The 17,154-nt window shown below is 42.1% G+C and overlaps 1 protein-coding gene across 3 annotated transcripts in view; it reads right to left on the bottom strand.

The window, feature by feature from the left end:
• Positions 1-12,423: 12,423 nt before the first annotated feature.
• Positions 12,424-17,154, bottom strand: part of PDIA5 (protein disulfide isomerase family A member 5) — a 97,897-nt gene continuing 93,166 nt past the window's right edge. For all 3 annotated transcript variants that reach the window (XM_066190268.1, XM_066190265.1, XM_066190266.1), the window contains 2 exons: positions 15,652-15,786; positions 12,424-13,188 (listed from right to left, as the gene is read on the bottom strand). In XM_066190268.1, coding sequence (XP_066046365.1) covers positions 13,108-13,188; positions 15,652-15,786 — 216 coding nt within the window. In that variant the 3' untranslated portion in view covers positions 12,424-13,107. The remainder of the gene's footprint in view (positions 13,189-15,651; positions 15,787-17,154) is intronic.

Genomic DNA, 17,154 nt, shown 5'->3' with positions numbered 1-17,154 from the left:
CAGCACAGCTGAGCTTTCGGAGATGTGCTCTTTGGGTTCTCCATGTAATAACTGTGACAGCAGCTGGCTGGTGTCCACCAGGTTTTATGGAACACACAGCCCCTGGCGTATGCCTGGCACTGCGTGAATAACCAGGTGTGTTTGGGGTCCTCTGCTGGGACAGTGAGCGTGGCTGCTGGCATCTGCGGGATGGGGACAGAATAGCCACCAGGAATAGTGCCCTGAATGAGACTGAGATGCTAGGCTAATCTCGCTCATTTCCCAACTAATCAACGGGGCGTGTTTCAAGAATAAATAAACAATACAAAAGTGGAAGTTTGCAAACCTCATTAGTAACCCTAGAGTAAGGTTCCTATTTTGAAACTACTTTCTTTACTGATACAAGGATCATTTCCTCCCTGTACGACTGGTTGACTTCTCTGTTTTCGTACCAAGTCACACAGTTTTAGTCTGTTGGCTCAAACCTCAAATGAAAGCAGCTTATTTCCTCACTAACGCCTTTTAATTTCTCCTTCCATCTGTTACTACTTCACTATCCAAGTGCCTGTAGCACGGCAGTGTTGGGATAGAGGTAACACACCTCACACCTTGGACTCTTAGGCTCTGCTGAGCTCTTCTCAGGAGTAAGGGGGATCAGGGAGATGGTGCTGGAGAAAATCAGTGCTCTCCTACCTCAATTCTGCCTTCTCCAAGCAATTATAAGTGAATACCTATGGCAGCCCTGGATATCAGAGGGGCATCACCTCACTCCCTTTTCCAGTGATCCAGGTGAGGAAAAATGATCTCTTGGATCTTAGAATGAGGAGTAAATTGCTCTTGCTGGAGATTAATTTCACCCTTTCAGCCTCCAGGCTTTCTTCTCCATGCTTCAAGCAAAGCTCAGCCAAGCCAAGGGCTCGAACTCTCTGAGTCAAGCACGGCCACAGCAAGGGACACAAGATTAACTGTGGCTCTGGGGCTGAGTAGGGGGGAAAACTGACAAAAAGGGGAAAATTGTTTTTAAAGCAGATTTGAGACAGGAAAGTGCTGAAGAGGGGGGGTCAGAAGATGGGGCTGATATAGAACTGTGGGAGAGGAAGGAAGGAGCAGGTGAGCAGAGGGGCCACAGCAGCAGAGGTCACCTGCTTGGTAGTGACCAAGTTTTTCTCTGAACATAAAAGCTGAAGAAGAAGTGATGTCCTGGAAAGCCTTTCCTGAGCATCCTTCTCTCTGTGAAAGCTGGCTGTTGGCAAGAACTGCCAAGGTTGTGCACCAAGGACAGGTCTTGGTAAAGCCTCACAAGGGATGGAACATCTGTGTGTTTGAATACACAACTTGGTATCTGCAAGGCAGTATCTTGGCCTGTCAGGAAAACGCTGTTCCCAGTCAGGCTTTTGTAGAGTGGAGCACGGGAACATCTCAATCCTGACTGACTATACACAAGTAAAGTACACATTCAGAAGATGATACATTAATCTGAATAATATCCAGAGAGTCCTTATCCTGTATAAACAGAGTGCACAGTATTACAAGCTGCTGCACAGTTTAACAGCTTATGATAGCATCTACTGTAATGCAGAGAACTAGTGATTACTTAATTAAATGCTGTCTAAAGGTTTGTGATAAGTGCATACATGTGTAATTTTAATTTTTCTAGTTCTTCTGAACTGTTTATCTTCCAACCCTAAAATTCTCTTAACCTTTTGTAAATGTTTTAAAGAAAAAAGATAAGCATTTTGCATTTACATAACAGGATTTCAAGTATTGTATATACATCTATTAGTTAAGATTCGTAGGGCAAAAACCACATTATTCTTTATTTTCATGTGAACCTGGCCCCAAGAGGTTAAATTAATCACACAAGGTCACTTGAGGGAGGTGGTGGCAGAGTCAGAAGTGAGGTTACAGCTCCAACACTCCCAGCTCTCATGGTGAACTTAAATCATATCTTTTATTCAAGAATTTGCATGGCTAACAAGCCAGTTACACTTTAAATTGCGTCTTTTTCTTGTCCCATTGACTCCCCTGAGACATGGAAGCAGTAAAACATCGTCAGAGGGGCAGCGTGCAGTGAATGCATTAGTGAAAGCTGCAGCCAGAGATAAAACAGATTCATAGGAAGCAAATCCAGTCAGTGCAAAGGAAAGCCAAAGTGGAGGAAAGAGGTGTTTCAGAATGAAGAAGAGATGAGGAGACAAAGAGGTGTGGACAGTGTCAGAAGCTGAAGAGAGAGCGGGGTGGGAAGGACGGGTGACAAAGGAGTGCCCACGGTGCCAAACCCCTGAGAAATGCCAGCAAGGGGCCTCTACATGAGCAAAATAGAGAAGCCAATGCACTTGCTGAGTGTGTCAGCAGCCAGCTGAAAGCTAAGCCCAACAGCGATGAGTTAGCACTCAGAGATGAGTTAGGACAGGATTTACCTCTCCAAAGTTCAGTGATCTGGAAATTGCCCTCTGTGAAGAAGGTCTTTGTTGCTATTTCTCCTCAGTCACTGCAGGGAGCAGACATGTCCAGCTGCATTTATACACCTCAGCTTTGGATGATTAAAGGTAGGGAAGACAAACCCTTAGGCTCTATCCACTGGATTTAAACATGACTTTTAAATCAGGCTTCCCCAAGGAAAAATACCCAGCTTGAGGAGCTGGCAGTAGTTGTGCTCATCAGCGATGGAGTCACAGGAGCAACACAAAAGTAAAGTTCTGAAAGGAAAATTCAACTAAAGGGGTTTTTTTCAGCAAATTAAACTGTGGAATATATCAGATTACTGATCCACTTTGTAACTGTTTTTATGAGGAAAGTAAAAGCCTTCTCTGATTTAGACTAATTAAACCCAAAACCTTCATCTTTAAAAAAAAAAAAAAAAAACCCAAAAGGCAAAAGGACGCCACCCTTCTGTTTACTACACATTTCTCATTCTATTGCTCTGTTCCATTGATTTTCTTATATCTTTCTTCTATCTTTCTTAAATTTTGGTGCTTGAAGCTGGAGGTATTATTCAAGCTGGGGCTTTAGCTAAAAACCAGACTAACAACCATTAGTGTTAGTGCTTCCTGTTTCTTGGACAATAATGTCAATTCCCACAAAAAACCAGATTTGTTGAATTTGTGAATTCATGTGGAGTGCAGCCCAGCTGCATCACGAGGCCTTTACACTCCGAATCAGGCTCCTGAAATCATGGCACTGGCTAAAAGCCCGTGACTTTCTAACAGTTTCCCACTCTAAAAAATTGCATTTGATTTTTAGAGGTTTTTGAGAAACCTGTGTCCATAATCGCAAGAGCAAGGATTATATTCACTGGAACGAACTGTTCTTGCTAACACAGCATCAGCAGAAGTGTGAGCAAGGTCATAAAAATCAGCAGCAGAATATGCAGTTTATTTCCTTGCTTCTCTTTTTTAAAAACCTCCTCTGCTGATTCAGTCTTAAGGTCCTGTGCTGGGCCCACAAGTTTCTTTCCTGGAACTCTTAACTCTCAAGGGCTTTGCAAGACTGAAGCAACCTCGTAATGTCACAGAAAGTCTCTCACTGGTAATAAATGCAGCTGTTAGAACAACATACAGCATTATCCCAATGACTCTTGTTGCAGCAGGGCCCAGTATGATCTCCTGCATAAAGAACATGCTATTTCTGAAAAGTAATCTTCACACTGCATCTCAATTAGTTTGAAAAGCAACGTGTTGTTAATGTATTTTTATTTACAGGGCCATAAGCATTATGGGCTTATGGAAATAACACGAGTGAGCTTTTCTGATGATCATGTCCCAAGCCATTCCAACAGTGATGGGCTCTCTTTGGGGCTTTTCTGCTTACTTTATTCCCTTTCTGGTAGAAGCAGCTGATCTGAAAAGCCACATGAATATACTCCTAGTACACATAATCCCTCTAGTTCCCTGCATGACTGTAATTGAACACATTGGCAGACTTTGTTTGTATTTAAATATTTTCATAGAAGGGAAAGTCATTCCAAGCTGATCACTTCATGAGGCCAAAAATTTTATTAGGAGCCATTTGAACAATTAAAATAAATAAAAAATTCATTCTTTGTCAGTACAGTTATGCTGTAAACATCATAATTTATATTAATTCTTATTCCATAATGAAATTTGTCTTTGTTTATGATAATCACCACAACAAATTTATTAAGTAAGAAAACACATATGGCTTTGTAATCCACAGTTAGGTTGTTCTATTTGAAATTGAATTCAGAAGGATAGAAGGGTTTCTTAGGACTGAAGGGATTATAGGTATTGTAATATCTAATAAGATTATAAGATGGAGGTGGTGGCTCCCTGTAATAGAAACCCACTAAGACACAGGATGGGCACAACTTTCTGGATTGTCAAATCCAGTCCCCACCTACTGCAGACAACTGGATCACATGGTCCACTTAATATATTTTGTGAGCTTCATGAAAAACTAGGTATGGTTTCATCCCTATAATTTTTATACCCTCACTATGCTGGTGGATAAACACCTAATTGGCAGTCTAAATTATTCATGGCCAATTTATACCCACTTGCTCAAACATGCAGATGGCCTACCCTTAATATTCCCCCTACCTGATCTATTTACAGAAAGTAATCAAACCACATCTCACTCTTCAGCTGCTGGGCTGAACAAGCCCCTTATGCACGCTGTCCTTTCATGAAAGGCTCTCCAGTCTCCTCTTAGCAGCCCTTTGCTGTACCCATTGCATTAAGAATCCAACTTTCTTTATCACAATCAGAATAGTGCATTTTATTCCAAGCAAAAATCTTATTAGGGTCTTATACAGGGATGTTCCTACTTTCCTTGCTTTGCTAGAAATGTGTCTCCTATTGCATTTTAGAGTTTCAGTTGCCTTTTCCATGCCCATGCAGCCCTGAAACATGAAATCTTTCAGTGTCATTTCCTTCAGGATTTTGTCTGCTGCAACCTCCCTTACTACTTCTGTGGCCGCACTCTTCAAGGATATTCAGCTCTTTCTGTGTGATTTTCTGAACTTTCTCTACACTGATGATACCTCCTAACTTGGTGACTTAAATGTATTTTTATGATCAGACAGCTCTGTTTTCCAAAGAGGTCACTGATGAAAATGATAACAATCAGTCTTATGACTTACAGTTTAGGAGCTCTGAATAATTCCCTTTCAATACAGTTCAGCTTCTCATCTTCCAACACCGTGTATGCCTTGCAGTTCCTCTATAAATCTCAGACTTCTCCATGCAGGAGATATAAATCTATACATGGCTCCTCATTGGCTATTTTATTTAAGTCCAGACAGCCAGATTTCCCTTCTTTGTCTAGCTAATTATTTACTCTGTCAAAGAACCCTATCGAATTAGTTTGATATTTTCTAGCCTTGGTAAATACCTGTTCCATTTTATTCTGCTTTCCAGTGACTGTCATGACTTTTACAATTCTCTCCTCCCACGTTCTTTCCAAAAGCCTGACATAAAATATTGCTGTACACAAAACAAAATATATTGTGCTTTTTCAGTGAAAAATCCATGTTTTATTTGTCTTTGGTATAGATTAGTTATTTACATCAATATACAATTTTGACTAGCAGGTAGTGTTGAGCAGCAGTTACAGGTTGGTTGACTCTATACTCCCAGCAGAAATGTATATGCATTCTTTTTTATTCTAAAGAGTGTTAGTATCATTTTTTAAAAGGATTGGAATACAAATTTGGCAGGCTGGTCCAACTGAGACACAGCCCCACATGCAATAGGGTCTTTTCCTGAACAGCTTTATAGTTAACTGATACATGTTGCAGAAAATCAGAGGACAACATGTACAGTGACTTGTATAGTGATCACAGGCGTTGGGAGTGGCAGAAATGCAGGTTTTGAGGAAACAGAGAAGAGTTGGGGAGAATTTGGCTGAGAGATGCTGGGTGATTGTTTCAGATAGAGATAAATTGCAGAGAGTGTTGTCTTCTTTGTGCTTAATTTTAATTATGTTGCGGGCAGTACACAAATTGAAAGAAGAGCTAGTGAGAAACAAAATCAAGACTTGAATTTCAAGTCCACTGCTGACCCACAGACTTTGTGTGTCCTTGGGCAAAATGCTTTTATGTTTTTTTCTTCGTCTCACTGGCTCATCTGTAAAACAGAGATAACACTACTTCTTTTTTCCCAACCTGACTATTTACATAATAAAAGCCTTTCCATGCGTGACAGACTCTTATATATTTGTACAGCATCTAGAATAATGAGGACCTGGATCTTGGGACCACAAAACAAACAATACACAACAATTAAGATTATACATCCATCCAAAATATACCTAATGCACCTCATACTACAGTACCTCACCAGAGAGACATGACTTTATTCCACGGTGAATTTTGTTTCTTTGATTTCTGCCGTCCCTCCTCTTGTGCTACTCTTTTGCCTAAGGAAGGCTTTGGCAGAGAGTTAAGTTTAAGGCAAGCAGTGATAGTGCTTTTGTGGTGTACTGCAGGTGGAAGGCATGATGGACCTCAGAGTCCAAAGGGAATTGCATGGAACCAGGCAGCATTGTGCAGCATCCCTGCATTTCTGCAGCAGCTCTCCTGTGACTCCATTCACCTCCCGCTGGATCAGGGAAGATCTGCCTCAAAGGATGCTTGTCCCTCTGTGAAACGGCAAAAGAAAGAGCCTCTCATCCATATTGCCCCTGCAGAGGCCAACACAGAGCTGTCTTCTTGGTAAGCAAACCCTACACCCTTGAAGAGGTCTCAGGACATTCGGAGATGCAGTAGGAAATGTTGGATGTGCTCATCCTGTCCTGTGCTTGTGGGGTGCAATACAGCAATAAGCATCCCCTCACCATCAACCTGGAGGCCACAGGATCAGAGGTCTGTTATTGTGCTGCACATTCTCCTAGGAAATGTTCCCTGAAGAGTTTATACTCACCTTGGAGAAAGACAGCTTCCCATGCCAGTAATTTTGGGAAGTGGGAAGGATTTTCCCCAGCCTGTATGCCCAGATGGTAATGCCAAAATATGTTGGAGGTCAGGCTGGGTTCACGATTTCTCTGTGATTTCTCTGCATGCTGAGAGAAAATAAAACAGAGGGTGCTTGGCTGCCCTGAGCTGGTGTGTCCAGCCCTGAGGCTGGGCTGGCTCTGCAGCTACTTGGCATGGAGATGAGGAAAAACATGCATAAATTAGGAGCTTTTAAGGCCAGTTTCCTTCTTTGGTCCCAGAATAACTGGCCGAGGGCACTTGTATTGCAGCAGCAGACCAACCCCTCAGTGCTGACAGGTGACACTCTTTAGTGCTTCCCTTGTGCTGGCAGATGCACCACGACATTAATTACACTGTGCAGCACTGCCCTGGCTAAAACCCATGAACGTTAAAAATAACTAACTTCATCCCCCTCCTTTTCTTCATGAGATTTTTACAAAACAAAAAAGAACAGGAGAAGTGATGGTAACTGCATTATTAATAATACATAGGTGGAACTGATTAGTTTGGTTTCCTGTCCTGCACAAGGAAGATGGCATTGTGCTGTGACTGTTGTCTTAGGGCAACCCAGGCTGGATACCAGGTGTCTGTTACAAATGTTGGGCACCAAAATGAAAACTCACACATCCTGAAAGGACCAGCAACACGACATGAACAATTATTCATTTTTCCAGCAGTAAAAAGACAAAGCAGAGGAGTGACAAATGCTCTAGATAAACCCAGAGCTCCAATTTAATGCATGGGATAAGGACCTCTTTTTCCAAATAAAGACTCCCAACTCTTGCAGTTTCTTACTTCTCCATAATTTAGCTGTGCACATATTTGGCATTTAGAGTGTGACGGATTTACACATTTGCTATCAAATGAGCTGCAAGAGCTAATCAGCTCGTGCAGAATTGCACATATTAATGAAGAAGGCTCTTCTGCATGCCTGCGATGTAGACACCCACTTAACTGGGGCACCAGAGACTAATTTGAAAAGATTTTGTTCACGTAGCTCTTTTCCTATGATGAATGCTTGCAGGGAATCATGCTGTAGAGAGGGAGCAAGCAGTATCTGCAAAATCTGGCTAAATGGTTCTCATTACTGAGTGATGGAAGAGCAATAGCAAAGATAATTTATTAGTGGCTCAAAGCTAATGAGAATAATTAGCACTATTATGCTTTCTAAGCAAACACAGAATAACTGTTCCTTAAGGAGCCCTGTCTCCCTGCAGCAGTGCTGAGTGCTCTGGGGAGGAGGACATGACTTCCAGGGGCAGGAATCTGACAAACCAAGGACCAGGGCAGCCGTGTGGAAACACCCAGACATCCTATGGACCTGCATTAGAGCAGTGATTTCCTAAATTCTGGGCTAACAGACCATCTCTTTTTCTACCTCAAAACCAACTGCACTGGGCTGATGAATAGAGTTTACTCTTCAGCTTAACTCCTCGGAAACCAGAGGTTGGAAATTGCTGCCTTGGATACTGAGATTTTTTGCAATATTGCATCACACGGTACCTTCCAAATCCTTGCAAAAGCCAAGTCGACAGTGCTTTGCAGGGAGTGTTTCAGCAGCAATGGTCAGTCCCCAAGAATCCAGGCTGCCAGCAGAAAAAATGGCATTTGGCTTCATTTCCTTTGTAGACACCCAGGTATCCTCCTTCCTCACTCTGTAAATAAAAGCAGGATGTGCAGAGAAAACATGGCATCTTCTTATGACCAGTGAAAGAAACTAATGGGAAAAATTCTGGTTTCCAATCAGTTCCAGCACAGAACAGTAATGTACACAACCAGATCAGCCAAAGGGCTGCACTCCTGTGGTTCCCGCAGAGCCATGGAATGCTCAGGGATGCTGGGCTGCCAGAGGCAAAGGAAATGCCAGCGTTTGGCTACAGTGCTCAACACCTGCTGACAAAAGCTGATTTCCCCCCCCACCTCTCAGTTTTCAGAATTTACTCCTGCAATCCCAGTGTTCCATTACAGACCCAATCACACTAAAGTAAGATATTAAATTAAAACGAGGTGCACGTGGGCAGCAGTCCCCACTCCCCCGAGTGCCATTTAGAGCAAATAGCTTGTTTCATAGTTTGTAAAATGCAGCTGGCGGGGGTTCAGTGTTATTCTAGGAAATCCATGTAGGCAACATTTCTTTCTTGCAATATAGCACCATCAAGAATATGGAGAGTGATTTTTATTTTTTAAACGGCAACAGACAAAACATCTGTAGGCTATGTCGCCAGGTCTTGACTTTTCTTTTGGAAAGCAGTTCGCCTCTAAAATCAAAATCACCCATAAAGCAATTCCATCTGAAACAAGACTCTGAAGCATTCTCTTAGAGCTTACTCATGATGGGAGTTTTATCTGCTGTTTTACTCCCAAATTAAATGCTGCAAGAACATAGACCTTACCTCTAATCTTTTTTCACCAGTAATATCAACTTATCTTTGCAGATGCCTATCAAAAGGATTTTAAGTTAGCAAGATTTGGGGGACTTAATTTGGTCTGAGACAGAGTTTAGAAAAATTCCCAAGGCTTTTTCACCCAACTGCAACTACTTAAGAGGGGCTTGGGGGTCAACGTGACTGTCAGATCCAAAATGCAATTTTACGGGGGAGGAAAGAGGAAACGGAGATTAGTTAGGCTGCTTTTCTTGACTCAGATTGGAAAGCAAGTCTCTTCCAGGCTCTTGGAGGAGTTGCTCTGTTTTGAACAAGTAAGGACATAGTTACTGGGTCAGAGGTAGATGGTTTACAACAGAGCCAAATCATCCTCTGGGGTCGCAGGGGCTGGGATAGAAGCTTATGCTTATCTTGGGACTCCCAACTTGTTCTTGCCATATCCCAGAACATTCACTCTCCTGGGAACTTTTCCCTCCTTTTGGTGGATGAAACAAATCCAACATCTCAGGCTCTTTCATTAGATGGGAAAACCATTTCCTCTCCAGCTTCCAGTATGCACAAAATGCTTGGCCTTGCTGCCCTTCATCTCTTGGTCCAAGCACACAGCAGGACTAACACAGCCCGTGGGCTATTTATATCTCGTTTAAGCCAACACTGGGGAACAAAGTGATGCAGCCTTGCTCAGCCTCTCTGCTGTGTACACATTTTACCCTTCCTCGACAAGATTTAATCAGCTTAGGGTTAACTATGTAGCGGATGTCCAAGACCTTTGAATCACACCTTAAAAAGACTGAAAGACCAAACCCATAATTGCAAGAGCAGAATCTCTGATTCACTGCAAACCATTTGTTATCAGCAATTAAGTTTCTTGCTGATAAATGATTCATGACTTGAAAGCCCAGATTACTCACTTTTAACCACGGCAGAAATTCCTGTGTGATTATGAACGCCTGGGCTATGCATCTACTGTGACAGGCTGGGAAGTCTGAATGTGTGAAATGACCAACCATTTAAATACAGAAAATAAGAGCTCTTACATATATTTTTCATTCACAATTTGTAGAAAATAACATACTTCAATTTCAACATGACTGATGTGAATATAAACATAAACTGACTTCATTAGCAAATATAAACACCAACTTTTGCTTTACTGGAGGCAACAGAACTAAAACAGTGTGACTGATATCCAGACCTGGCCTACTAATTAAAAAGGCTTTGAAAGCAAAGCTCTGAGTTCCTGGTACAGTCTAGTTCACAGTAACTAAGGCTTTTGTCAGCCATTTGATGTAATCATTTATGGTGTTCAAAACTGTATTTTTCAAAAACCATTCAGACCATAAACCAGATGAGTCATGACCCTGTAACAGAAGGTAAATTATTCTCAAATATTTTATATTTGTGCATTAACACACGCACGACACATTTTTTCTTTAGCCAAGAAAAAATGAATGCCCAAGTCCAAGAAGTAACTGACAAAAGACTGAAGGGAAAAATGAGAATTCCTAATTTTATTATGGTGTAACCAACTGTAAGGAATTACTGGTCTGAAGCACAGTGTGCAATTGTCTTATCCTAAACATTTACTAAAGCCTATAATTCAGAATGATCCTGACTAGTGAAGTCACCGTTGGCAAGCTATCATTTTTTCTTTCTTATATTTGAAGAAGTCTACATTTCTCACCAATTAGCACAAACATAGGCACAGCCTATGCAGAGAAATGCTCAGCATTTTCTGGAGGCTGTATTTCGTTAGTGCCAGCTGCTTTGACTCTGAGATCAAAAGAGACACAGCAAGTTCTGGACTGATCATATTTGATAGTTTGCTAAAAGCAGAAGAATTCCTGTTTGAGATCAAATGGCATCAATGTGTATTGTTTCCTAAATGCAGGGGGGAGCGCCTGCTACTTACATGAGGATAACTTGAAATAAGGAATTACCACGATCTTCTGCAAAAGTGCTATGCACAACATAAGTAACTGCGCTAATTGAAAGGGAGAAAACAGAGTCTTCATAAATTAAGCTACTTTTACATGATGATATTATGTACTATCAGGCAGCTGATTTTTTTGGGTGAGGAGGCTCATCAGGTGCCTAATAAGAGAAGATACTTGGCACAGCCCCATGGCCATTCCAATTGATGTTGTGGTTAACAAGCTGGCTACCATACAAGGCCAATCAGGCTACTGGTATTCCACAATACTCACTAATGGCTTCAGCAGCTTAACGGTGCCAAACATACAGTGCCATTAATTAGGCAAGAGAGAGAAGGAAAAAACACCCAGGAAGGAGGTGAGATGCTATTCACCTCCTGAGCAGCCCCTCAGCACAGCCTGCAGATCCAAGACAGGCAGACTGAGGAGCAAGAGGAACGTTTCAGACCCAGGTCACAGCTCTCTGCTGTGAGAAGCTTTTTTGTGCCCCCTGGAGTGCCAGGGCAGAGGGAGTTTGACCCTCACACCAGCACACACCTGCAGGGCTGCCCAGCACTCTCAAGGCTGGGATGTCCCAGCCACAGGCAGTGGGAACTCGTCCTGTGTGCACCAGCTCTTCCTAAGCCACCACCAGCTGTGGTCATTTGCCCAGTGGGGAAGAAGCTGAACAAGGCTGATTAATGATAAAAAATACTTGTCCTTTTTAAAGTTTATTTTTAGTTCAAAGTGAATCACAACTTCCTGCCCCTCACTCTCCCCTCCTGTGAAGACAGAAGTACCTCCAGATCAACCTTTTTTTTTTTTTGTTTAAGCATCAAAAGTGTAACACGTTTCAACTGCTGCTGATAAAGGTTTTACAGTGATGACTATCAGAGAGAGATTGTTTGTGCAACTCCTTAAGGAGCAAAAAGGAAAAATCCCTCCTACAAATGCAGATAAACTTTTGGAATGTAAACAGGTAATACACACAATTACTGCATTACCAGAAGTATTATGCATTTAGTACGATGCATTTCTCAGAACAGTTGAACATAACACTTTACAACACATATTTGATATGACCCAATCATAACTTGAAGGGAAACTGTGTACCTTATAAGAGTAATCATGTACTCCTATAAGATAGTCATTCCTGCCATAACTTACAGATACATTGACAGTATTGATGCCAAAGAAGGAGGGTTTAGTCTGATTGCACCATGCTCTGCTGATTTTTAATGCGTGGCTTAATTCACTCAATACATTTTATAAAGGTATGTAAACAGTTCTGATTTGAAGACCAGAGAGGTTTAAATGAAATTGACAGATCTGGACTGGTCAATGTTAATGTCTTCATTAACTCAGATACCTTATTTATCCCTGAGCACCTTAAAATTGTTCCCCCCAAATCTCAGTCAAGAACAAGGAACTATTTCACAAGAATGTAAAACTTCATTTGAATAAATCTGTGTCCTATAAATCCCATTTTCCTGCACTGATTTAAACAAAACATAACAAAACAAACCCAAAACAAACTGTGTCCCCTCCCCTATGTTTTTTACATGTACTGCAATACCAGAACAAAAATTTCACCCTAACAAACAACATCACCTACAGACACGCTACAGACTACAAAAATATTGCATAGGAGTGTCAGTGGGCATAGTCTCCCAACATGAGAGAAAATGCTAAGTTTTCTTTAAAACATTATGGCAACATTCTAATTTATTTTCCTTTTAAAAATCAAGTGGTTTTACTTTATTTCAAAATTGTACAAAATGGCCATGGCTGTTTATAAAAAAAGTCTCTGTCTTGAGAATATGTGAAGTCTCAGGTGCATCAACAAAAGACCTGGAACCATTCACAGTGCAGCGGAAAGCTTCTTTTGAGGCAGAAACTACAATTCATCCTTCTTCTTTCCTACTCTTTCATGATCTCTTTCTCTCAGGGTTCGCATGAAAGTGGTGAATCCAGACTCCTGGTTTTGAAGGAAGAAAAATATGGGTCATATATTTACCAATAAGGCAAAACAATGCATCAAGAACACTTTGAGCTTCTGTATCCCAGCAGAATATAAACTAAGGAGCAGTTGTTTGATTTCTGTACCCCACAGCAGAATAGAAACTAGGGAGCAGTTACTGCTTCTGCATTGCCTCATCTTGCCATGCTCTGGGGTCCAGTGCTGCTCCACTGCAAGGGGAAAATATCTATCCACATCCCACATGTCAAACTTTGAAGAGATGGGACACAGAGAAAAACTCACAGGACAAGGTAAAATCTCTCACTAGAAGTGCCATTCATGCCTTTTTGTGAAAAACACTCAAAAAGACATTTTCAAGCTGCCTTTGTATGCTGTTTGTGTCATTTTAAAAGCAGTTACTGGATTGTTTGTTGACTAGACACACATTTGCCACTTATCCTCTAATAGTTTCAATCATGATTTTCCTCCTTCTCCAAACATTCCAAAGGTGGAATTTTTTTCAAGTGATTATTAGAATTATTATCAAAAGTTTTAAATCTGGTTGTCTAGATGCCAACCTCTGTATTTCAACAACTTATGATTTAGGGCTGCTGAATGCCAGCAGTTTCCTTTTCCAAGGAAAGCTGTGAACACAGCTCTCAGGCATTTCAGATGGCTCAGATGGGTGGAGGTGTGAACACCTGCGTTGGAACACACTGTCTACTGGTACCCCAACACTGAAGTTTTCTGGGCAAGGGACACTGCTCCCACCCAATCTGACTATTTTTGCATTTAAACAATCACAGAACACACCACTCAAAACTGGTGATAGAAAGGGAAAACACCAAAGGTAGAGAGCAACTAACAGAAGTTAAAGACTTAAAGCAATGTTGAGGAACAACGAAACAAAATAAGCCCAAACCAAACCACAAGGCTGGAAAGCTCTTAGAAGGCTGAACAACAAAAAGCTTTTCTAAAACTATTGACTGTTCTTCCACTGAAAATAAAGGAAGTGACAAGCTTCGCTTCGGCTGTTTGTCACCTGGAGACATCTGGCAATCAACAGCCCCCGTGACAGGCACTGTGCTAAGCACTGCCCCCAGCATTACCATGATAAGAGATAACAAACCCCAATTCAGTGCTGTACAAGCAGAAGACTGTAGGTCCCCAGAGAGGTGGAAGGGGAGCACAGCAGCCATCAGCAGAGACACTGGGATGTTCCTGTTGGGTAATTTTTACCCCAGAAAAGGTTTGCTGCATAGAGGGGATTTGTTACTCCACTTTCCAGCATATGGATAAACATCTCCTAACTCCTGTGGTCTCAGAGCACAAATTCTTTTTATCAGCCACCACAGATCCTTCCTTTCATGTATCATTTCTCGAAGAATGGGTTAGAGATGCAAAAACAGCGGCTGAAATCTTACTTCAATTGTTGGCTGCTGCACCTATCTTTACTTTTAAGAAAAGATCCAGAATTGGAACTACACACGGTATCCATAACAACGGCTGGATTAGCACCATGAAATGATAATTACTGGAGTCCAAGTATGCCAAAAAAAAGTGGGAGGTGAAGCTCCATGAAGACTTCCCCAAGATCCTGACCAACAGAGAACCTCAGAACCTGGCTTTCTAATTCATACTTCCATATAATTTTCTGAGTTCTAACAGCAGCAATAACTTCCAGGCAAGAATCTTTTTTCAAAACCACTGCACGGCTCAAAGACTCCAAGTTTTTCTTGCAGACCCCAGGCAATCAACGGCTGCTGAGGAGAAACCTCCCTCTAGGAGTTTGACAAAGGCGGCCCACAAATAATTGAATTGCTTCCTTATTTTCAGGCACTTTACAACTCCTGAAGGCATTATGCCATTTCTGCCCCCATTTCTTGCACTCATAGCATACAATTAGCTGGCCACAGCAGGACAAAAGAATGAAACTTCAGCCCAGGGGTAGATGGCACGATTTTTCTTCCCATCCTGAGTGCCAGGAGTGAATCTGATTCAGGGCAAATGAGATATTTACTTTCCTCTAGTCTCCAAAGGACAGCTTTGTCCTGGCTATAAAACCAATGGTCTGTCACCATTTGGCAGCCTGGTGGACCTGTAACATGTTTGCAGTGTCCATGCGATCCAGAACTGACAGGAGTTAAGTCCTGGATTTTCTGGCATTTCTGCCAGCAGCATATGCAATAAACCCTTCCCTTTCACTCAGTCCAAATTCACTCACAGACTTCAGCTTAAAGAATAAAATATACAAAGACTATTACCAAATCTAATCCTTTTCCCTCTTCTCATGTTCCTAAAAATAGACCAAGAGCGTTCCTAATGCAGAGATGTACCGGGGTGTGGTACACTATGATTCATCCATGTAAGACAGCAGCAGAGGCATGGTAAAAATTCACTCTGCAGTTTCCATTTGCAAGGCAGGACAGGCAGGGGAGACTTTCCTCCCTGTACCAGGTGATGACTCTTGCCTTTACTTACCCCTCGATCTCCAGTATATTTTTCCACAAATTTCCCGTAGTTGTAGTAGTTGAAGGTGGGGTAGCCATCGACCCCCTCCTGCTTGCACAGGTCATGATTCTGTCCTTTGGCACAGTCCACTGCAGCGTAGGCGATCTGAAACACAAGAGATCACACTGAGGCAGGAGAAGACAAAGCAAGACCCCATTCCATGGTGATGCTGCTGCAGCTTAGCCTTTGCACTGAGAGAGACCCAAGTCTCCTACCAAACATCGAATGGCTTCTGTAAGAGCTCAGCTGTGGAGGGAGAGCAGAGGATGGTCATCACCTGGCCTGTGCAGCTGCACGGCATGTTCAGCTCCCAGAGCACAAAATGCCCTTCGCAGCCTTCCCACTGAGCTCTGTGTTAGACTCCAAACAGGAAATGCAGAGGCTGGATTAATAGAACCAAACCCAGGCACAGTGGTCACAGCTCTATCATGCTGCAATATTTTTTCTCCACTTTGGTTTTAAGTGATGAACAGTGATGAACAGATGAACAGTGGCTTTGGTGGCAGTAACAACCCACTTAACCCAACTTTTCCAATGCTTGGGTAAGTTACCAAACATGGCTGGCCACTTATGCAGCCTATTCATAGATTAATGATTTCTACTCCAAATAGCTTTTCTAAACTCCATGCAATTCTTCCAAGGTCAGATGGGGATGGGTGAGAGGCCAGAGCATCATCTACCAAGCACTGCACATAGAGAAGAAGGTGGCTTGCTTACAGTCTCAGCTTGGATTTGTATTTCCTTTCCTGTCTTCTTCCAGGACTGTACTTAATATGCAGCCATTAGCAAATTGGGCTTTAATTCCTTTTGAAACCTCTAGATGCTACTGTCACACAGACAAACCCTGAGTAGGAAAAAGCCTGCCACACTTTCAGCCTATTGACAGTGGAGCAACACCCTCAGTCCGTGCCTGTTTCCACACAGGCAGGGCAAGGAAAAACAGCCTCACAGCCCCAGAGCAGCAGCTCTGAACATTCAAGTCCTGACTCTGTGAAGTACTGAGAAGGAGCTGCCCTTAACAGTTCTGATGCTGAAACAAAATGTAATTCATAGGCTTCTACTCAAAGCAACTGAGCCCTGTGCTGTGATTTCACCCTGACTGTTCCTGTGAGCCGCAGCTGGGGCTCTGAATGCAAGCTGCTCACATAAGCTCCGTCTTCACAGCCTGAGCCAGGGCCTGCTGAAGGACAAGCATGTTAAAGTACAACCTAGGTAAAGAAACCAAACAAATTAGAGGAAGGACTTTTTGCAACTTTTTTTGTGGGTTGCAATTTATCAAGTGCTAATTTCATAGCAGACACATCTTAATTTGAAGTTTCCATTCCACAAGCCTCCTTCAAACAGCCGATCAAAATACCTTTTGCTTGCACGACTTTAGAGTTGCGGTTGAACTGTTCTTCCATAATTAAAAGATCACTTAATATTCCACAAAGCCCTCCTGTTTCATGGTGACACTGTCAAAATGAGAAAACT

The sequence above is a fragment of the Chamaea fasciata genome, unplaced genomic scaffold, assembly GCF_029207755.1.
Source record: "Chamaea fasciata isolate MVZ Bird 193981 ecotype frontalis unplaced genomic scaffold, bChaFas1.0.hap1 SCAF_8, whole genome shotgun sequence".
In the NCBI taxonomy this organism is placed as follows: Eukaryota; Metazoa; Chordata; class Aves; order Passeriformes; family Sylviidae; genus Chamaea; species Chamaea fasciata.
This window is presented reverse-complemented; position numbering and strand designations above follow the sequence as displayed.